The sequence below is a fragment of the Epinephelus moara genome, chromosome 18 (genome assembly GCF_006386435.1).
Source record: "Epinephelus moara isolate mb chromosome 18, YSFRI_EMoa_1.0, whole genome shotgun sequence".
NCBI lineage: Eukaryota > Metazoa > Chordata > Actinopteri > Perciformes > Serranidae > Epinephelus > Epinephelus moara.
In genome coordinates, this window is record NC_065523.1 from 6,288,540 (window position 1) to 6,311,228 (window position 22,689).

General features: G+C 42.7%; 1 protein-coding gene across 2 annotated transcripts in view; it reads right to left on the reverse strand.

Annotated features, from left to right (window-relative positions):
- Window positions 1-22,689, reverse strand: part of jupb (junction plakoglobin b) — a 313,084-nt gene that overhangs the window by 131,529 nt on the left and 158,866 nt on the right. For both annotated transcript variants that reach the window (XM_050068714.1, XM_050068715.1), the window contains exons 9-10: window positions 16,796-16,915; window positions 14,816-15,034 (exon numbers count right to left, since the gene is read on the reverse strand). In XM_050068714.1, coding sequence (XP_049924671.1) covers window positions 14,816-15,034; window positions 16,796-16,915 — 339 coding nt within the window. The remainder of the gene's footprint in view (window positions 1-14,815; window positions 15,035-16,795; window positions 16,916-22,689) is intronic.

Below are 22,689 nucleotides of genomic sequence, written 5' to 3' on the forward strand. Positions count from 1 at the left end.
GCACACTGAACAGCGTGCTGAATGTTAGCCGCTAACATGCGGCTGCCCAGCCTGCTCGGGTGAAGCCCGTCAGCCCTGAAAAAAGAGGACCGGTTCCAAAATAAGTTAAAATTGTCGATAAAAGTGAAACCATAGGTGCTACAGGCAGCCTGGACCCATGAATTGAGGGAGATGAGCCGACTGAAGCGTTCTGCNGAGGGAGAGGAGCCGACTGAAGCTTCTGCCCCGCGGGACAGTGTTGGCAGGGGACCGCTGATAAAGACCGACTTACCACAGTTTTTTAAAAGGTTAAAAAGCGCAACAAAATCCATTTTTGTCTGCTCTGATTGCCGGCGGGCCGTGTCATTTGAGCCCAAATGGAAAATCAGCTGATTTATGGAGGAAGGGAGNGACAGTGTTGGCAGGGGACCGCTGATAAAGACCGACTTACCACAGATTTTTAAAAGGTTAAAAAGCGCAACAAAATCCATTTTTGTCTGCTCTGATTGCCGGCGGGCCGTGTCATTTGAGCCCAAATGGAAAATCAGCTGATTTATGGAGGAAGGGAGTAAATGAAGCAGTTCTGGAAGTTTGTCAACGATGACCGGAACTGTGGCTCCAGGAAAGCAGTGAGTTGTGGCGTTGAAGAAACGAATATTCCTGATGATGCTGTCTCCAAACAACACGGTGGAAGGGGGAAAAGAGGACGAAGAGGAACACGATGGGGATTGGGTGACTCACATGAGGCAGGTGGACGGTCCATGCTGCGTGACCGGGGGGGCAGGAGCGGCGGCGACTCGGCGGTCCCGGTCCCGGTCCCGGCAGGAGCAGCGCCATCCCGGCTGTGGGAGAGGAGTCCCCCGGAGTGTCTCCGTACAGCCTCCTTTAGGAGCCTCCGACGCGCTGCGGCAGCCGATGTCCGGGATGGGAGTCGATGGTCGGGTCCTGCAGCCGCGGCACTCCGGCCCACAGGTGCCAGCGCGGAAGACACGGATCCATCCGTGCAGGGCGCTGCAGGTGTACCACCGGCCGGCGGAGAGGGAGCCACAGCACCGTTAGACGCCGAGGCCGACTCCTCCAAGCGGGGAGCGGCTGGAACAGCACCGGTCGGCGGGGAAGTAGCCGCAGCGTCAGCGTCTGCAGTGCCAGCGTCTGCATCTCCGTCCGATGCCAGGGTGCTGTAGCGGTTTGACAGGCTGAGGCGCGGAGGTGAGGCAGCACAGCCAGGGCCTCTTTTACCCCTGCCGACCACCTCCACCCAAGGCCACCGGCGACTCGGTGTTGAGCTGGAGGACGGTGGAGGCCAAGCGCTGGGATCCCAGTGCACCGTGTCCTGGAGGGCCGCCGTGAGTGAGGTGATCTGGAGCGACTGTTCATGAGCCACCTCCTGGAGGGCGGTCAGCATGGAGGATTTGATGTTTAGCTCACCAGAGAGCCGGCGAATGTCCTCTTTCAGGTCAGAAATCTTTTTGTCTGCTTTTACAAGCTGGGGGTCCACATCGGCGTGCATAGATGTAGCCATATATAGGCTATGCTGGCGGAAGTTTTCCCACCTGTCAAGCAGGCCGTGTCTGGCTGTTAAAACCCCTAATGCTTGGACATCCAGTGATTAAAATAACGTCCGATTAAATGAGATAAATAAAAACAAAAATAAAAACAACTGATGTCCAAGCAGATAGCTTAAAAGTCACTCCAAAACTAAAATAAATCAGTTTAAAATCGCGGGTTAGGGAGAGCACAGACAGGCAGCTACAGACGCCGACTACTTCTGTCATTTCTTTGTGTGTGCACATTCTAGTGCAACACAATAAATATCTTCAAGCAGAGACTGTCTGAAAGTGTGCACTGTTATCCACTGATATGCATTTGAATGATCATCGAGTCTTGCCCACTCCATGACAACAAGCTTTTCACCCCACAACAAGTGGTTTCTATTCACAACAGCTATAAACACTTTTGCCTTCAGACAGGCTGATAAACAAAACTTTGTACAAACTATGTCATTTCAAGCACAGTCTGACCTTCAGAAGAATATGGAACAATGCCAACCTAATCCTTTGATAAAAATATACCAAACTCAATGCATCAGTGCGACTAAGATACAGTGTGTGGCCTTTCCTGCTGGTCTGTCTGTAATTTAGTTGGCCTTCCCAACAGGGGGCAGCAGTGCACAGAGCAGATGAAGTGTGAAAGCTGGCATTTTAACTAAAACATTAAGTTTAATTTGCACATCTGAATGCCAAAATGTCATGCTAGACTGAGAGTGACGAGGCTTTTAGTGTCTTCTGGATCAGCAGATCTGAAACTGACACACAATACACACACCCACACACACACACACACACACACACACACACACTGACACACACGCTTACACAAGTGTTCTGATGCAACTGAAATAAATTGAGGCAATAAGAGCAAATGAGGTCAAGAGTAGATTTGCGCGTATGCACAGGCGCGTCTGTGTGTATGTGTGTGCGTGCGTGCATGTGTGTTTCCAGACACAGGAGTTATCTAAGAGAAAATGACTAGTCTCTAATTTTGCTGCAAGAAAAATTTCAGTGTGCAATCAGCTTCCACACGCTGAATGTATCATTCACTGATGGTATGGGGGCTTTGGCTGCACCCGAGCCGCGGCCTGCAGTTGGTGAACATTGTGTAAATGCACAACAATGTTATAAAATCAAGGCTGATGTAATTACAGCTTATGGTTATTGTTAGCTTTATTGTATCATTGCATAGCTAAAAATAAGGTTTTATGTACCTTAATTCATGACTGATTTAATGCACCATCTGGAAAGCACACTGAATGACCCAAACAAAACACACCCACAATGCTACATGACCAACAGGTGCATGCTGGGTCTGGCTAACATGCTAAAATGATAGCTCTGCTGATTTTGTAATAATATAGGTAATTTGTAATGATGTCCAAATGAAGCTTCATGAACCACCAGTTGTTTTTGCTGAACCACCTCTTGGTGCAATGAAAAAGGCTCAAGGGATGGCAATGCAGTTTGGTTTCAACTAGAAATGGCCAAATAAATCTTCATGAACAATTTTCTTCATTTTTTGGGTCCACTCTGGCACTCTTTGTTCAACAAAGGGTTGAACAAACACCTTTTTCACTGCACCAACAGCACCATCTAGTGGGTTCAGCAAATACAACTGGTGGTTCATGAAGCTTCATTTGGACATCACTACTTTCTTGTCCTTCAACCACGCCATTACATTACATCACATTCACCCAGTCACACACTCATTCATACACTGATGGCCGAAGCCCAAGGTGCCACCTGCTCACCTAAACATTGACAGCACTCACACAGCATTGGGGTAGCTTGGAGAATCTTGCCCAAGGATACTTCAACATGTGGAATCGAGCAGGTGGGGATGAAAGTGCTAATCTTCCGATTAGTGGACAACTTCCTGAGCCAACTATTCCATAAGCACCTTTCAATTGTAAAAGATACAAACCAACTCAAATGTCAAATCACACTCTGCTTAGTATTTCATCACAGGCACAGAGGAGTCACACTCATGGTCAGTTGTGGAGCACGCTGTAGCTGTTAAAATGTACACATCAAATACATTAAGCAATTGCAGACCATTGAGAGTTTTCAATAATATCCTCTTATACTGTGCATATATCACCAAATACGACTTTAGTTTTCATATAGTTTTTGTGTGTTGCTGCTGTGAACACATCTGTGCTGTCAGGCACTTAAACTCTGCCTTCTTCAGTCACTTCACCCAGCACATTCTCACCACCTGCACATATGGATTGTGTAAATGAGCCAAGTCTGGAAGTAAAGCCAGTGACAGCTTTCGCACAATCATTACACTCCATATCCCAATTATGAGTCCCAATCATAATGCAGGCCAAGTTTACCAAGACAAACTTAAATAAAAAAATAAACTGTGTTCACCTATCAAACTTCAATTTCCAAATCATATCCCAGGGTTAAGGACATCACTGATTGCCTTGATCATTTTGGCAAGGTGTGAAGCAATCAGTCTAAATAGAAGAATTAGGAGAGATTGATTGTTCAGGGACCACAAAGATTTTCTGGCTAATGATGATGACTGGCTAATAAACAGATTTAGATTACCTGGAGCAGTGCTTTTGGATCTATGTGCTGAACTGAGTCCAGCATTAGACAGACCAAACCAATGGAATCAAACCATCCCAGTACAAATACAGGTACTGACCACTATAGGGTTTCTGCGGACCAGTTGTTATGAGCAAGAATTAGTCAATAGTAATGTGCTTGATGTGATTAACACCACGTAATGTTTACATTCCTGCCTACTGGCCCTTTTGGGAATAACAGAAGTGTGTTAAATTTAATCTTAATAATTTCATAGTGTCAGCTGTTTTACATGGGATAATTAAAATGTGTAGTCGACACATCATGTTTCTTCATGCTGTGGGAGAACAGGCTGACATCAAGAGGCAGCAAGTTCCGGTTTTCCAAATGCAGTTGGTGCAACCTACTGCACTCATATTGCTTAAAGGGCTCCATATAAAAACAAATCTGTTAATGAAAACTGAAAGCATGCATTCAAAAAAAGTCATAAGTGACTCCAACTTGGTTATGATAAATGTGTTGGCACAAAGTCCTGGCCACACATGTGTCCTTTTCCCTGACGCATACCAGTGTGGGGGGCAGACTACATGTAGGCTTTGTGTTTGATGGCTGGCTTCTTGGTAAGTGATGAAAAAACATATTGTAAAAAATCTCACCATTCATCGTGAAATTACTCTCCGCTATAACCTGCAGGTGACAGTGGCTACGCCCGCAGGTGCTGATTCCTCTTCCCATTTTCAAACCCACAGAGGGCAGAGAAAATGTGCTACAATGATGCTCACTACCGTGGGTGCTTAGTTGTGCCATCAGCCTCCTAAAATGCCGATACCAATGTTTAGATGCTTCAGGTGGCAGACTTCTTTACCACCGAAAAAAAATCTTAACCAGATTATCGCAGCTTTATTTGCACAATATGGCACAGAGAGTTGGCATGTCTCTCCCTCCTGGCCTCCCACCTCTCCAGAATGAGGACCCTGATCCACAGCCTCCTCCATGACAGGAGGGATATCAACTGGGAGCAAGGATCCTTGAGGGTGTAATCTGGCACATTTTCACCATCTGCACATACGGATTGTGGAAAACTCACAGAGAGCAGTAAAAATGTGTTACTTTGATGCCCATGTTTGCTATCAACTGGCAACATGGATCCGTGAGGACGTAATGAGGTGTTCGTATCACTCACTCTCGTTTGTCTGCTTTAACATTTTTGCCATGACGCTGTCTCTTTCCTGGACATTTACACAGATGCCATGCACATGGGAGCACTTTGGACAGCCAGATGTTCTATGGCTACAGCCCCCTTGCCAGGAATCTCCTCACCAGGAGCCTCCTTGCCCAACTTAATGTCACTCTAACCTTGTCACATATTGACGTTTGGTCATGGACTTTACACAGTGAGATATGACATACAAGGTACCCTGGGTGCATTGGTTGTTGACGTTCTGGGACACCTTGTGAGCCTGTTACATTCTCTGTTTTCAGAATACACTTCTGTTTTCACAGGAAATGTACAGTTTGCATGCAGTCTCTTTCGAAATAAATGCATTACATCAGTACAACATTTGTCAACAACATTTGCACGTGGTTGGGTTTAGAAAAAAAAGAACAGGCTTTGGCTTTACAATCATATGGGCAGTGAACACCAGCCTCCCAGGTAAAAGTCGGTGGTTGTTGGACGCATCCACCTCCCCTCCAGCCCGCCCTACTCAGACTTCCGCTGCCATAACTGTAGTTGTTGTCCTGCCACCTTTCCCCCTAATGCTGCTGGGTGCCCATAAACAATAACAGCAACTGGCTGCATATCATGCCATTGTGAAACAACAGCTTTTTTCCTCTGTGTCTGATGCTGGAGCTCACTGCCCAAGCACCAGTTTTTGACGACTTAGGAATGAGACTGGGTTGCCTTGCCACCAACAGCCCCCAATGACCCTGGAAGAACTACGGGACATGTCTGTAATCTCAGCTATGTCAGCATTTCACTCCTTCCCAACACTTTGCCAGACACAATTGTTTCCTTGCGTGTAGAGGTAATTAAGGTTCAAGCAATGACAGCTCAGGTGTGCCTTTGCGCCCATCAGTAGCAGACATGCTCTGACAGTGGGATGCAATTCTTTTTTTTTCTCTTTTGCCTCAACCTTGGGATCTGATTTCTTTTAATTTAAGGTACTGTTCTGTTAGCTGAATGCACAGCATTAACTGCAGCCACAATATGTTGCCACTTGCTGCATGTCTTTCCTTTTTTTTTTTTTTTAATTTCAAACAATATGTGCTTTCGAACCCCAACCTCATCCACAAGCACCTCAATTACTGTGTCCGAAAAATTCCTTGTTTTTAGTCTTCCTCTCTGTTGTTATGATTCACTATAAACAACAACTGATTGGCAGTCTCATTTCTATGCGTCAACATTCATGAGGTTTTTTGCATTGACATTGGTGGGAGTGGTGGTGAATGGTCCCACAACCATCGCCTTTCACCTGGTAGGCCAGTGTGTGTCTCACGTATGAATGTTAAGCCAAACATTTTGTCCTATACCCACAATCTGCTGTTGTTGCCTAAACCCAACCCCTTGCATGTGTTGGCCTAACGTAACCACATGCATTTTTTTAAAATGGAAAAAACAACTTGTCACTTTGCGTTATTGTACTGACATAGTGCGTTTATTTTGAAAGAGACTGCATGTAAACTGTTCATTTCCTGTGAAAACAGAATTGTCTTATGAAAACAGACACATGAAACAGAGGAAGAAGTTCAAACGTTGTCCCACAACATCAAAAACCAATACACCCGGGGTACCTTGCACGTCATATCTCATATCATGTGACAAGGTCGGAGAGAGAATGTGTTGTTCATAAATGAAGCCCTGGGTGGTTCAGATGGCCAGGGGAAAAGTTGTGCTCAAAGGGAGGGAGAAGTGGGTGATCAGTGCCATATCTCACATGGATCAATCCATGGAGTGCTCAGGATTCTTCAGGTTTTTTCAGGTACGATCGGTCCCAAGGTTGTGGCTCAGCCTGGATTCTCTCTCTCTCTCTCTCTCTCTCTCAGCAGGCGGTAGGATGATGAGATCTTGTCTCGCAACCGATGGGCTGGGATGTTCATTAAATTCAGAGTTTGTTTCAGTTCTAACTTTGGTATTGTTAGAGCACAGACACTGCACAGACTGAGGCAGGTTTCTTTCAGACTGGAAAGAGCAACTTAGGAGGGCTAGCAATGTTTGCTAGATTTCAGCCTTCAGCACGTTCCGTAGGGCTCAAAGAATACAGCTAAATTCCAAGTGAACAGGGCGCTTTGAGCTGGGCTCACTGCCAAGAAGGCAGTAGAGCAGACAAGGTAGAAGTAAGAGCAAGAAGAAGACGGAGACAGAAAAGAAGGAAATAGGAGAGAGACAAAAGAAGAAGAAGAGCAAGAAAAGAGGAATAGAATGATCTTTGGGGCTCCACTGTTCCTGTAATCTTTGTTAAGTGGCGATGTGTGATGCCAGTATAGTAGTGGAACTTTTCAGCCCACACCACTAAGTCTCTCCTGTGTTTTCATTTGCTTTGTTACATAGTCCATCTAAAGAATTAATAATGTTTACCACACTTTTAAATCTTCCATGGAGAAAGCTTGCCGTCCCCTGTCAGGGCTCGACAGTGCGAGCGTTTCACTCGCATTTGCGCAGTTAGGGACCGTTTGCCATGGTACCGCTGCTGGGCAGGGTGGAATTAAGTCCTGCAGAGTTTCAGAGGACCTGGAGAATGTTTTAGGATAGTAATAACATTATGTAAGATAATCATATTGCAAAGATAATATATTTAAGATAATAACATTAAAGACAAAATTAAATTGTAATATTTTTCAAAACTGATTTTACCTTTCTGTACATTTTGTATACAAATTCATTAAATCATTTTGTCTATTTGCATCACGTTTATTACGGGAAACACATTATTTGATCAATTTACATTGTGCCCCTAAAGTTCTTTGTGCGCTCCTTACTTTTTCAACTTAGGAGCACATGTGCTCCTTGGGAAAAAAGTTAGCGTCAAGACCTGCCTGTTAAGGGAGGGTACTAACATTGGAGGAGGCACAGGCACCTACGCACACCCATTTGCCCTGTGGGTCAGTCAGAGTTGATGATCTGACTTGCCTTTTGTCCTATTATAAGCTATGATCAATTCACCAGACATGTATATATCCATATTCCTTATTTTGTTGCTATTAAAAGAGTCCAAACAACCTTTGTATTATTTCCAGATTAGCAATATGTGTAAACATTAACTGACACTTCGGTTTGTATTGATTCTGCATCAAAATCTGCATGCTGAATCAAAGCTTCACACTTGTCCCATTGTGTTAATTAAGCATACCATCAACAGAATCAATTTTGCATACAAAACCAGTTCCTTTGTTCTTTGTTTGTCCTGTGCATTCTAGGCTACATCCTGGAATGTGGGATATTGGCTCTAAAAAGCTGTTGCAAATTCAGTGTTAGATTCAAAAACAATTTGCACTGACCTAGAGGTGCACAGAGACATCCCTATCTGTATCTGTTTCTGTTCAACCAACAAACTTATCTGTCTGTGGACCTGTGGTCGAATAGCAGATCGGAGGAAGAGGCTGTGATTTATCCCGGAAGTCACTTTAAGTCAGTCAAATGTATATTGCCTGCCCTTCCAAATAGTAGACTGGAGAGCAAGATTTTCAGATGAGTATGGGCTTGGGCATCTCTACAGCCACAGACAGAGGGTGGATTCTGTGATGTTCAAAGAACTTGCCATGACAGGTATGAAAATAAATGGGTAGAGGACATTCATCACAGATTTAAATCATGAACATGTAACAGTGTATGGATGTGAAAAATATGGTGTGTATCATCTATCTAAGAGCCTGCATTCTGTCTGTGCACAGGTCCCTCTTGGATACTACCACTACATATTAAAACTGGTCGTTCAACACATTCTCACAGGGACCTCATCACATGTCAATGTTTGGTCATGATCTTTCCACGTCAAGATATGACGTGTAAGGTACCCTGGGTGCATTAGTTGTTGATGTCAACTTAAGCCTGTTACATGAATTGTCTTATTTCCAAAATACACTCCTGTTTTCACAGAAAATGCATACAGTTTCTTTCAAAATAAAGGCACTATGTTGGTACAACAACACGAATTGATGTTTTGTTTTCCCCATTGACAAGAAGAGTACATGGTTATGTTTTGCCTACACATGCATGTGGTTGGGTTTAGGAAAAAAGAAGGGTTTGGCTTTACTAACACAAAGGAAGTAAACACAGGCCTCCCGGCCGAAAGTCTGTGGTTGTTGGACCTATCCACCACCCCTCCAGCCCACCCTACTACTTTTACCACCTTAACTTTACTTGTTGTCCTGTTGCGTTTCCCCCTGACACTGTCGGGCACCGTTAAACAATAATGGCAACGGGGCATGTATCATGCCAACATGAAAGGACAGATTTATTTGTCAGCGTCTAACACCGAAAGTCATTGACCAAGCGCTGGTTTTCATCGACTTCGGAGTGAGACCAGGTTGGGTTGATATACTGGAACTGAAGTACATCAAAGATTATGCCATTACTGTGACTTTGGTGAAGTAGAGAGTGAAACTCACTTTTTACTCTGTTGTCCATTTCATGATGACCTAAGGAAAATTATTTTTGACAAAGTACCAAAACAGGTAGGCACGTCCCCTGGCAGCAATATAGTTAAATTGCTTTTTGATAACCACATATTTGCAATATCAAACTTTATTCATAAAGACTGGAACTGAAGGAAACACACAACTTATGCAGAGTAGCAGGCTCTAAGGGTGGCTCTTATAAAGCATAAGATCACAGATGAATGTAGTACACTTGCAGGTATACAGTGTCTCTCTCTCGCTCTCTCTCGCTCTCTCTCTCTCTCTCTCTCTCTCCCTCTTTCTTTCTCACTCTTGCTCTCTCTCTCCCTTTTGTCCTCCCACACTCTTTACCTGTTTAATTTATTTTCCTTTTGTATTAGGTGTTTACTTTGTCATGCCAGTGTTTTGTGTTGAATTGTTAACTTTATATTTGTTATTTATTTTGTTTTGTGTCAGCGTGATGGCTCCAGATTTTTTTATTTTTTCTTAATGTGTCTCAATAATCCCATAAGGGGTGGGCTGTGTTGCCAATGCAATTGTTATGCCTCCAAAGCATGAAATTGTTTTAGTAATGGCATATAATTGATTATGAAATATATTTTCATACCCATACTGAAGCCTATTTTTCATCTTTCTCTTATTTAATGTCACTACAGTTTTATGAACTCTCTGAAACACACTACATGCCATTTAAAATCAATATGAAATAAATAAATACATTAATAAATATACCCATCAAAAAATGCCCTAAAAATAAAGTCCCAAAAATAAAAAATTATGGGGCGTCGGTGGCTTAGTGGTAGAGCAGGCGCCCCATATACAAGTCTGTTGCCGCAGCGGCCCGGGTTCGACTCCAACCTGTGGCCCTTTGCTGCATGTCACTCCCCCCCTCTCTCTCCCCCTTTCACACTTGGCTGTCCTATCAAATAAAGTTAAAAATGCCCCAAAAAATATATTTAAAAATAAAAAATGATGAAATAAATAAATATGAATATAAACATATGAATAAGTGAATATCAGGGATTAAAGAAAAAAAATAAAAATAATATTTTGACAATTTTGTTTTTCATTCCACAGCCAAGTCACATATCCCATCTGCAATTTGTAAAACATATACTTGACGCCTGCTAAACAAATAACACAATTCATAGAATTATGAGATTTCAGCACCATTCCGCACATAACCATTGCTGCTGTTCTCTGCAGCCCGGTATACACTGTGTGATTTGGGTTGTCCCACACAAAAGATGACCATCATGAAAAAACGTTGTGATATCTTTGGTCGAGGTTCTAAAACGATGATTCTTCATCGCACAGTGAGAGAAGTTCAAGCATGGCTGTTGTCACGGTCGGCAATCAAAGACAACCTGGGATAAACTTCTGACAGTGTCAGAAATGGATGACCATCTCATTTTGTGACTGCTGTTATGACCTACGTCCACTAACCAACCAATAGAAATGCAGCATGAAATGATGGACTGCAGCTCGCCATGGAGGCAAAACACGCTAAGACAAATGTGATTTGAGCAAGAGGAAAAGCTTTTGGAGTTGTGACAACAGAGGCCTTGCCTGTATGATGTGTCCTCCAGCTCTTAACATGAAAAGAAGGACAAAGCATGGGGGGAAATGGTGCTGGAGTTGCAGCTGCCAGGTGAGCATTCTAAAAGCTAGCAAACACACACACACACACACACACACACACACACACACATAGCAGTATATAGTGTTCACAAAACGTAGGTTTTTTTTAAATAACGTGACCCTCTATGCGGTGTTTCACAGTTGGAGAAGTTATAATAGTATGGGAAGCTATTTCATCATACGCCATAGGCTGTGTTTTAGTAAGCACTGTCATCATACAGTCTGCATATATCAAACTTGATGTCGTACCCAAGTTTATTTAATCCATGACACACAGTGTTGCTGCACTTAAATTATAGATTGCTAAAATCTCTGTAGGAGGCTTAATGCAGCCATCAAGTTTAAACACTATTAACTCCAAATGACAAATGAAATCCGTCGTAGCAACTTTAATCCCTGCAATATGCAACCGATTCCAAAAAAGTTGTGACACTGACTGATCTGTGACATCATTTGTTGACCTTGTATAATCTATTGAATACAGCCCAAAGACAAGCTTTTTAATATTTGATTTTTGTAAATATACACTCATTTTGAATTCAATACCCACATCACGTTTCAAAAAGTTGGGAGAGTTGCAACAAAAGACTGACAATGTTGTGGAACACTCAGTAACACCTGTTTGGAACATTCTGCAGGTACACAGGTTCATTAATAACAGATTAGCGTATCATTATTGGCTATGAAAGGGGAACTCCTGAAAGGCTCAGTTGTTCACAAGCCAGGATTCTGAACAACTTTGTAAAAGCCTGCGTGAGCAAAGCAGTCCAGAACCAGGCCTGTTAGTTTGTAGCATGAAAGTTGCCATTTGTGGCAGTTTCTTTTGTAGCCTAAAGGTACATTTTAATTTAACAGTAGTATCAGTAATGTGATATTCTAGTACTCTTTCCATCCCTGATTGCCGACACACACGAAAAGCTGCTACAGCAATTTACCCTCAGTGACAGTCTCAAGGCTAAACATGCTTTAGACTGTAAGATATTTTAGATAACAGCATGTCACTAAACAGCAAAGAGCTATTAGCACCACATGGAAACCACAGTATAGTTTTGTTGCTCAGACCACAGGACACCAGCCTACCACAGATGAAGCACAAAAAGCTGTTCTGTGTATTTTCTTCACAATACGGCACCACACTATACAGAGCTGAATGGAAGTGGCAAATTTTAATGTTTTCCTCCTAAAACAGTATGATAGAAATGGCTTTGTTGAATAAATGATTTTTAGCAGTGTTTATCTGCCCACCATCGTTTCCTAAAAATGTCCTACATGCTGTCACTGCTGTTTGATGGTCTCTGTTGTGGTTGTGAAGCCATTAGTTGGTGCATTACATGTAGCCACAAGCATTTCTTTGTTTTCCTCTGCCACCAGTGTGAAATATGGCCGACATCAGCAGATATCAAAAAGCAATTTACCTCATTCACACAGAGGCCAGTTTTGATTCACGCTCTGCAGAGGCCTGCACAGCAGACAGACAACCACAAAACAAATAATGTAAAATGTCCAGCAAATCTGTCTTTGGATGTTGTTGACTGTCAACCACAACTGCAGGTCAAATGATTCAATAACATACAAGATGATAGTGAATGTACCTAAGTCCACAATGTTAATATGCTCCCTCCTGTTTTAGCAGCAGCAACATCCTGAAAGTTGGCTGTTGATTTGGCAATGTAATCAGAATTCCCCTCTGAAAAGAAAATGTCACACAAAATGCTAATGCTATGCTATTTTTGCTCTGTTCTCTCGTTTTATTTACAGGCTCATGGCACAGTTACTTCTAAACATAACAGTAATTTTCAGATTAAGTCCTCAGAAAAAAGAAAATGTTTTTCTCACTTACAAATTATTTGTATTTGATTTTGTCTGTGTCAGCAGATCATCAACACTACACAGATATCTATGAGTGGATAAAGGAGAATACCAGTGTTTCAGATATGTAAGATGTAGAGCTAAAATGAATCCTAGTTACTATAGTGATTCCTTGATTTTTCCTTTCAATAGATTTCAACATCTATTGGAAAGTTTGGCACAAAAAATGTTTTCAGCGAGAGCAGAATTATCCAGAGGCCTCTTTCTCTCGGAAAAAAAACAAAACAAACAAAAAAAAAAGGTCCAGGTAATTTAAAGCGGTAAAATACTGAATAAAGCAGCTTCACATTACAAACCAAAATTCCTCCAATGCTGTTTGCCACATTACAGAGGGTCCGCTATCACCTGTTAATGTCGGCTCACCTATTTTCTCTTATAACTTAATGTGTGCCCACCTTATTACTGATCCAACATGAGCTGGATTATTAGGTCTCCTCCTCTCCAAAACAAATAGATCCAGTGATTTAAACCGCTAAAAACTCTGAATAAATCAGTTTTGTATTAAAAAAATCTGTGTTTTTCTGATGCTCTTGTCGCAGAGGGGCTGTGAACTACAGTGGCCAACAGGAACATGAAAATTGCCTTCTCTTGTGAAAATGACAGCTGAAGAAGGGAACAGAAATATTTATTCAATGATTATAATGTGAATGTAATTGTAACAGTTTTGTGTCATGTATCAGTTAGTTAACATGATTCAAACCTGCTGTAATTTATGATTATTCTGTTGCCACACTGCAGCCTCCACAGTAAAGCTCAAGAAATAGCTATATTGTCAATATGTTGGTCGTTTTCTCCAACACTTTTGTTTTGTACATTAATGAATCTCTAGGGGCTGTCTGCAGGGCTTTACACTGTATGTTTAGTTAATTTTACTCAGGCTGAGAAATGCAGCTTCTGTCAGTCCTCCCTCTCTCTCTGGCTTCTCTCAGTGTCGCTCGGCCTCAGTGTCTCTGCCTCACTGTGAAACTATACAACCTGCTCTGTCTCTGTAGCTCTCAGTGTCTCTCGCTCTTTATCCGTCTGTCTGTCTGTCTCTCTGGGGACACAGCTCGCCAGCGGGTGTTGTCACAGCTGAAGTGTTTTGGAAGTGAAGCATGATGGGAGATGTGTGTCACAGTGTGTGCGTTTCCTTGTCAGAAGGTGCTGTTCTGGCTGTTCTTTCTATATATTTTCATGTACGTCTTGTATTTTTGTCTCATGCGGCAGTACTGAACCTGAAGTACTGTCCTCTGTATTGTGGTCTCCCTTCAGACTAGCTGAAATCATATAAACACCATCAGTGCTATTAACATTATTTCCTGTCCCTTACTTTCGCTGTTATCCTTACCTTTTTTTTAAAATTACCTTCCCTTTCTGTCCTTTCCATTCCATTCCTTTTCTGTTCTATCCCTCCTTTTCTTTCCTTTTCCTTCCTTTTCTGTCCTGTCCTGTCCTTTCATTTCCTTTTCTTTTATGTCCTGTCCTTTCCATTCTTTTTCTGTCCTGTCCTGTTTTGTCCCCTCCTGTCCTGTCCTGTCCTGTCCTGTCATGCCATTTCCATCAAACCCGCTGAAGCTGATTCAATAATATTTCCATTGCACAGTAATAGTGTAACAACACAAACCACAGCCCCCCATCACCTTTACTACAGGCCAGTAGTGTGGCTGCCCCAGCAACTTGACGACAGCTGGGATACCATAGTGCAGCCGCACGGCATTCTGGGCCAGCTCAGCGTCCTGGTGGCGAGAGGTGAGGTGACGCAGGGCGCAGACTGCGGGCTCAGCAACATCCTCCTTCTCCCCTGCACGAAGCACAGCGTGGATCAGCGCCTCCACACCGCCATACTGAGTCACCAGAGTCTGAGGGATTACAGGTAGCAGAAAAGAGAGTGTGAAATGTAGGTGTACTGTGAAGCTTCATTTCAGGCCTATATTAAAGAAATTAATTTCTAAAACATGGTGTAGAGGAAACAATAATCAATAAATGGCAGGTGTAAACACTGTGTGTTAGTGTGTGTGTGTGTGTGTGTGTGTGTGTGTGTGTGTGTTTTTGCGTGTGTGTGTGTGTGTGTGTGTGTGTGTGTGTGTGTGTGTCCAGGCTTGAAAGCAATAAGGACAACAGTCATTTTAAAGAAAAATTGCTTTTGTGAATTTATTTTTTCTCAGGACTGCAGAGTGTAAAGTGTGTGAGATGAGGAATACACACACAACTAAAATCTGCAGCACAAACTTACATAAATCCAAGAGCTACATGGTCATTTTTCTTTGTTGTTTCACATAGGAATTATAACAACACAAGAAGACGTCAGAAGAAGAAGACTGTGACCAGCTTTTAAAAGCTTTGCATGGCACTCAGAACCTCTAGTCCTGCAAGAGTGAAAGTTTATTAAGCTGTGTTTATATGCACATATGCAACATGCATTGTATGCATACATAAATTAGTCTAAAAAGAAAAAAGATAGTGTGGATTTAGTCAGTGGCAATCAAACAGAGTTATGGCTGCTTTCACCTAACCTTTCAGTTTGGCTCAGACTCACTGGCATGCATTTGTCTGTTTAGTTTAGTCTGTTTGGGCTGGTCTACAAGCTGCCAGTCAAATTATGATGCAATCTAAACCAGCTTGTCCGGTTTAAAACTGAATTTGTGTTAACCAGACCAAAATCAACTGAAACTTGATTCATTTGTGGTGTGAAAGCAAAAACCAACCTCAGAGTTGTATGATAGTAGCATCTCAGCCACTAGAGAAAATGTTGGAATTGTATGTTTCTGCAAACCATGAATACATTACATTTGCATGTGTCATAAGTATAATATCAGTAGTATATCAGCTGTTTTTGTCCTCTGTGGTCTGCAATTTGGCAGGCATCTTGTCTAGGTGACACACCATCCACCTCCACATGAACAAAGTCAGCTGATATACCCCTTTTCATGGGCTGGCTTGGATTGGTTTGGGCCATCCGCCTAGTGCTGCAGCGATTTGCAGAGCGACCCACTTGAAGGTGTGTCTTTCACTGATGAATGCTTGTCTTAAGTGATGACGTTTAAAACCAGAGCACTGATCCACAGCTAAAGTTCCCAATTATAATTGCTGCAAGTGTTTTTCCATCACACAGTAGGGCAGGTAAAAAAAACATTTGCCTGTTGGAGATGAGCTATTTGCAGAGATGCAGTAAGAGCCTGTTATCTGCAGCTCTTCATCAACAACTGTGGCTGTTTCTCCGGCAGACAGGCAGAGGTAAGTAGAGCCTTGCAAGACACAGCTTGTTTTGGTTTTTTTTGAGGGGGGGGGGGTGTGAATGATTGTCTGTCTCTATGTGTCAGCCCTGCGATAGTCTGGCGACCTATCCAGGGTGTACCCTGCCTCTCACCCAATGCCAGCTGGGATAGGCCCCCCTGCGACCCCCAAGAGGATAAGCGGTTACGAAAATGAATGAATGAATGTAAAGTGACTCAGAGTTCTGATATTATGAGACTATATGTATCTCATTCTCAACTTTCGCAGAACAGTGGAGGCTGTTATGGCAGCAGTACTTACAGTTTGTGAGTTACATGTTCAACTATTACATATAGCAGATGTCCACACACATTAGGCCGTGTTATGTATTATCTCATAATAGTTACCTTGTTGCGTGAGTTATTACAGGTGAGGTTGGACAGGATACCAGTTGCGCATGTCAACATGTTGACATCATCTGAGCCCAGCTGGGTGACCAATATCTGCAGCAGACCATCTAATCCCTCCTACAGAGAGAGACCATTGGGAGACAGACAGACAGAGAACAAATAAACAAATCATAGCACTGATAGCTTTGTATAAGCCTCCATACAGCACGGTTAACAGTAACAGTCTTACAACTAAGCCACTGATAAAGTGTATGTTTGCGCTCATATTTAATTAATTGAACAAATTTCTTCATATTTCTGTTCCCAGGATGAAACACTGGAAATAAATGAGTAGCAGGACGTAAACTAAAGTGACCTGAAAGAGATGACAGATGTGAAACATCAGCAGCAGCATTAACAGCTGCTACTGTCTGTTTTTATTTATTTATTCATTTATTTATTCATGTATTTTGTTGACTTTTTAGTCACTTAACTTGTGATAAATGTTGCTAAACACTACAGTTTGACTACCTCTTTGACTCCTCAATGTTGTTTCCAAGTGGCAACATCTGCCACAAAATGAAACCAATGTGAAGAGACACAAACCGCAGATCCTCGAAATGCCACTTGAGCCTGGCTCCAAAAGCAAGTTAAACCCCTACAGACCTTAAAGATGTTAAAATGCTCAACTTGACAGCAGAAATAAACATGTTTACAACCTGGTAAAAAAAAAATCAGTGTCTGTCTTTTTCGCTAATTTCATCCCATTCTCATCTGCAGGTCATCCAATACCCACACTTCATCACGCCCCTCAGCATTTTACAGCCACACACAGGGCACCCTTTAGTGTCTCTATGTGAAGCACAGCTGAAACAGTTTGTAACACGTGATACATGTTGTGAAACAGTCACACTTTGGTTTCAGCAGCAAAAGTATTTGGTTAGGTTCAGAAAAAGATCATGTTTCAGGTTAAAATAATCACATTTCTAACACAATAATGTAACATGTTATAAATTTCCTTATGTTACATCTTACAAAATTGACTTTTGGTTTTGGACATGAACTGCAACCTCCTGGGTGAAAGTCCCGGTGTGTTTGTCCACCTCCCCTGATGGGTTTATATTGGAGTTAACTGAAAGCCAAGTGTGTCTCATGAAGACACTAACGGTTGCCTTTGGAGTCAATAGCACATGCTGAGGGGCATGACAAAGCTTTGGTATTTAATGACATGGGAATGAGAATGGGTTGCAAATTTCCCCATTCATCACAACTACACAGGGATAAACTTTTATATAACTCACCCATTTAAATGTTATTAAGGCTACCACAGTCTATAAGGCAGCTCCACCCTCTCATCCAAATATGGTCACTTCTGCCTTCAAAAATAAAGATGACAAGAGCTAAGTTGAAGTTTCAAAATGGGAGTCTGCAAACCAATGGGATATTATGGTGACTAGGCCCATCAATTTATACAGTCTAGCAGGCTATATGATGTGATGACTTTCCTTGAGCCGGGGTCATAATGCGGAGCGCATAAGCACACAAAGACTGAGCAATTTAGTTCGACCGGATTATGTTCAACTTTTCTTTATTTTTTTTGCCTGAATCAAGATTTTAAAGTGTTAAGTTTCACTGCTTTGTCTTGTACCTTTTTCCATATTACCCATATTATTCCAGAGTACTAAGTCAATAAACATGCCAGATGCACCTTGGAAGCCTTTTCCACTATGGGAACTTAAAAAACAGTCATTTAGAGCTTCACTTAATCTCATCCACACCCAGAGCCTTGCTGCTGGGAAGCTTTTTGGCTACCCCAGCAACCTCTGCCAGGGTGAGAGTTCCACAGAGTCTTTAGGTGCTGCCTCCACCACAGAGGACATGACAGCCGGGTTCAGGAGCTCCTCAAAGTGCTCCACCTCTCAACGATACTCCCTGTTTGGGTCAGTTCTCCTTCTCTGCTAAGCACAGCCTGAGACAAGTCCTGCTTTCCCTTCCTGAAGTGTGTAACGGTTTGACAGAACTTCCTTGAGGCCAGCCAAAAGTCCTTGTCCATAGCCTCCCCGAACTCTTTGTTTTGCTTCAGCGATCACAACAGCTGCAGCCCTTCTGGACAACTAGTAGCTGTCTGCTGCTTCAGGCGACCCCTGAGCCAGCCAGACCTGAAAGGCCTCCTTCTTCAGCCTGACGGCCTCCCTCATTGCTGGTGTCCACCAGCGGATCCTTAGGTTGCCACGATGATGGTCACTGACAACCTTCTGACCACAATTCCAAGCAGCCACCTCCACAATGGAGGCTTTGAACATGGATCACTTGGATTCCATGTCCCCAACCTCTCCCAGGATGCATGAGAAATTCTTCCAGAGGTAAGAGTTGAAGACCTCACGGACATTGGCCTCAGTTAGATGTTCCCACTTCACCCCCACTACACGTTTGGGTTTACCAGGTCTGTCCGGCTGCCTCCCCTGCTATCTGATCCAACTCAACATCAGGTAGTGATTACTTGACGGCTCTGCTCCTCTCTTCACCTGAGTGTCCAAGACACACGGCCACAGGTATGCTGATATGGACACAAGGTCGATCATCCATCTCTGACCTAGGGTGTTCTGGTACCAGGTACACTTATGAACCTCCCTGTGCTCAAACGTGGTGTTCATTATGGCCAATCCATGACTAGCACAGAAGTCCAATAACAAAACAACACTTGGGTTCAGGTCAGGCAGGCTGTTCCTCCCAGGCACCCCTTCCAGGACACTGCCCAAAGACTCCAAGAAGGCCAGGTACTTTGTACTGCTGTTGGGTGCATGTGCACAAAGAACAGTCAGAGACCTTCTCCTAGCAACCTACAGTCACATCGAGGCAACCCTCTCGCTCTCTGCAGAGAATGCCAACACAGTGGCGCTCAGCCAGGGACTCGTGAGTATCCCCACACCTGCCCGGCGCCTCTCACCCTGTCAGAGGAGAAACGAGCCGTTTACATTTCCACAAACCTCACCGCACTTAAGGGACTGTTCTTAACTTGTCAGGGGAGGAGGGTGGCTGGTTGATTTTTATTTTATTTATTTATTTTATTTTGATCCCCCCCTATGTTCATCACTTATTGATGCTGTTTTTGAAGTATGAATAAGTCAATAAGTAATTTATTCCATTGAAATATCATTTATGTATTATAGAAAAGTGATTTATCTTTTTATAAATGACAAAAGGCACATCTGCCTAATTTTTGCTGTGGTATTGTGATACTACTCAGAACCGTCAGGGCTCGACAGTGCGAGCGTTTCACTCGCATTTGCGACTAAAAATAGGTGTAAAAAATGTAAAAAATATTTAGGGGCACATGTGCACATAAAAAAATCAGCTGAAGCAGCCTATATTTTTGTCAGTAAAAAAATATGATAATCTAACCGCAAATGTTGGAGGAACTCCAGCCACCTTCCCCCTTCCCTCTTCCCCGTGTGACACGGTTATGGGCGGTTTTCCAAGCCACTGTCGGCACAATGAATATAAGTCCCACTGTCGGCAGGGTGGAAATAAGTCAAAGTGTGGCAGAGGCAGGGACGGTTTTTGCTATGCGCAATCTATGTGAGGGCGCATGAGCGCCCTCCAAAAAAGAAAAAAAAAAAACTCGCCAATTTTCTAGACTACCGCTCATTTCCACGTCAAGTTAGTGGGCGCCCCTATTATTACATTTCAACCAGCAGCAGAAAGGAAAGGCGAATCCTGGCGGTTGTGGGTTGAACGGGGGTCACAGACAGGAATACGGCAGAGGCTCATAGTGCTCTGCGGCGCAAGATAACGGCTTACCGGCGACAGAGAAGTACGATTCCAGGTCCAGTAATTTCCTCTTTCGTTGGTGTCATGACTGCCCAGTAGTACCTGGACAACCGAGTGGTGTCATGACTGCCCAGTAGTACCTGGACAACCGAGCAGTGGCGGCACACAGGTATGTGGCATGTCAGAGGAGAAACGAGCTGTTCACATTTCTCTCTTTGTGGCAGGTAACGGTCCACAAACCTCACCGCACTTTAGGGACTGTTCTTTACTTGTAAGGGGAGGAGGGTGGCTGTTGATTTTTATTTTATATATTTATTTTATTTTGAGCCCCCCTATGTTAATCACTTATTGATGCAGTTAGGGACCGTTCTCCACGGCCAGGCTGTCGGCTGGGTGGGAATGAGTCAAAGTGTGGTGGAGAAGAGGGACTGGGAAAAGCGGCGGACCTCCGGGGAAGCCTGCTCCGTTCTCCCCACAGTTAGGGACCGTTTGCCATGGTACTGTTGCTGGGCAGGGTGGAAATAAGTCCTGCAGAGTTTCAGAGGACCTGGAGAATGTTTTAGGATAGTAATAACATTATATAAGATAATCATATTGCAAAGATAATATATATAAGACAATAACATTAAAGACAAAATTAAATTGCAATACTTTTTCAAAACTTGATGATTTTACCTTTCTGTACATTTTGTATACAAATTCATTAAATAATTTTGCCTATTTGCATCACGTTTATTACGGAAAACACATTATTTGATCAATTTACATTGTGCCCCTAAAGTTCTTTGTGTGCTCCTTACTTTTTTAACTTAGGAGCACATGTGCTCCTTGGGAAAAAAGTTAGCGTCAAGCCCTGACCGTGATGCTTTCACTGGTATCGTACCGTGGGTCCCAATTTTGGTACCGTGACAACACTAACAGATTCTGTAACGTTATTTGACATAGACGAAAACAAATGCTGTACAAATATTCTTTCATTTGTTCCATTTTAGATGATAGCAGTGGACCAATTTCATATATGTTTACTTACTTACTTAGCACTTATCTCTTGTTTAGAATAGAAACTCAATAAAATTTATGTTGTTGACACCAAAAACCTGTAAGGTCTACTTTTTCTACACAGAAATTTCACAGGAGGAATCGATAAGGGAATCGATAAAGAATCGGATCGATAAGCAGAATCGATAACAGCACTGATATCAATAAAATCCTATCAATTCCCATCCCTAGTAAATAGTCTGTGCCAGGGTGTTTCACTAGCCAGAAAAACATTCACACCAGAGCACTGTCAGCCAGTTTTTTAGTCACAGTGGTGGCTGATAGCAGCTCCACTTGTTAGCTGCTAAACGACATTGGAGCAAACAGCCACCGGCCACCACACTTGACATCTGTTGATCCCCATAACACTGCAGCCAAATCCAGACTTCGGGAAGGTTTATGGTTTGATGCTCTTTGACAGACAGTACTAGGCTCATTATATGCGAGTATAGCTGTGCTGTAAGTTAAATTTTGTTTTAATCAGCAGCTCTGTGAGAGAACATATGTTTAATCATTCAGACTAACATGTCGCAGAAGTTATTTTTCTGCTTCTTAACAGAGAGTTTGATAAGTCAAAAACTGCTGGAGAAATGACAGTTTGTAAATATGTAGAAATTATTTGTAGTTGTAGAAAAAATGTCTAATGAAATTTTATACAACCTGTTCCCTTGACTCTAATTCATGATACATGAACTTTCGGCGACTGAAACATTTTGAGTTATCGTCAACTAAAACTAGACAGAAATGACTAAAATGTGACTAAAACTAATAAGAAGTATCGTGTCAAGACTACGACTAAATCTAAAATACCTGCCAAAATAAACAATAGTTTCACAAGGCTTCACAAAATACCACAACCTTCCCGCCACTTAAAATGAGCGCACCAAAGCCGTTTAAAGACAGTTATGTTGGCCTCCAATGATTTTCAATAGGTTGCCGTGGCAACAGTGCCTTAAGAAGTATATCACTCCTTTCTGATAAAGAATGAGAAGGGGTGAACTTTGCTTTGTGCTACTTTTCTAGTATCTGAACCAGGATTGGAAATTAACACCAGCCACTACCCAAATGCTGGTAAAATATGCAAATGGATTTTCTTCATGTAC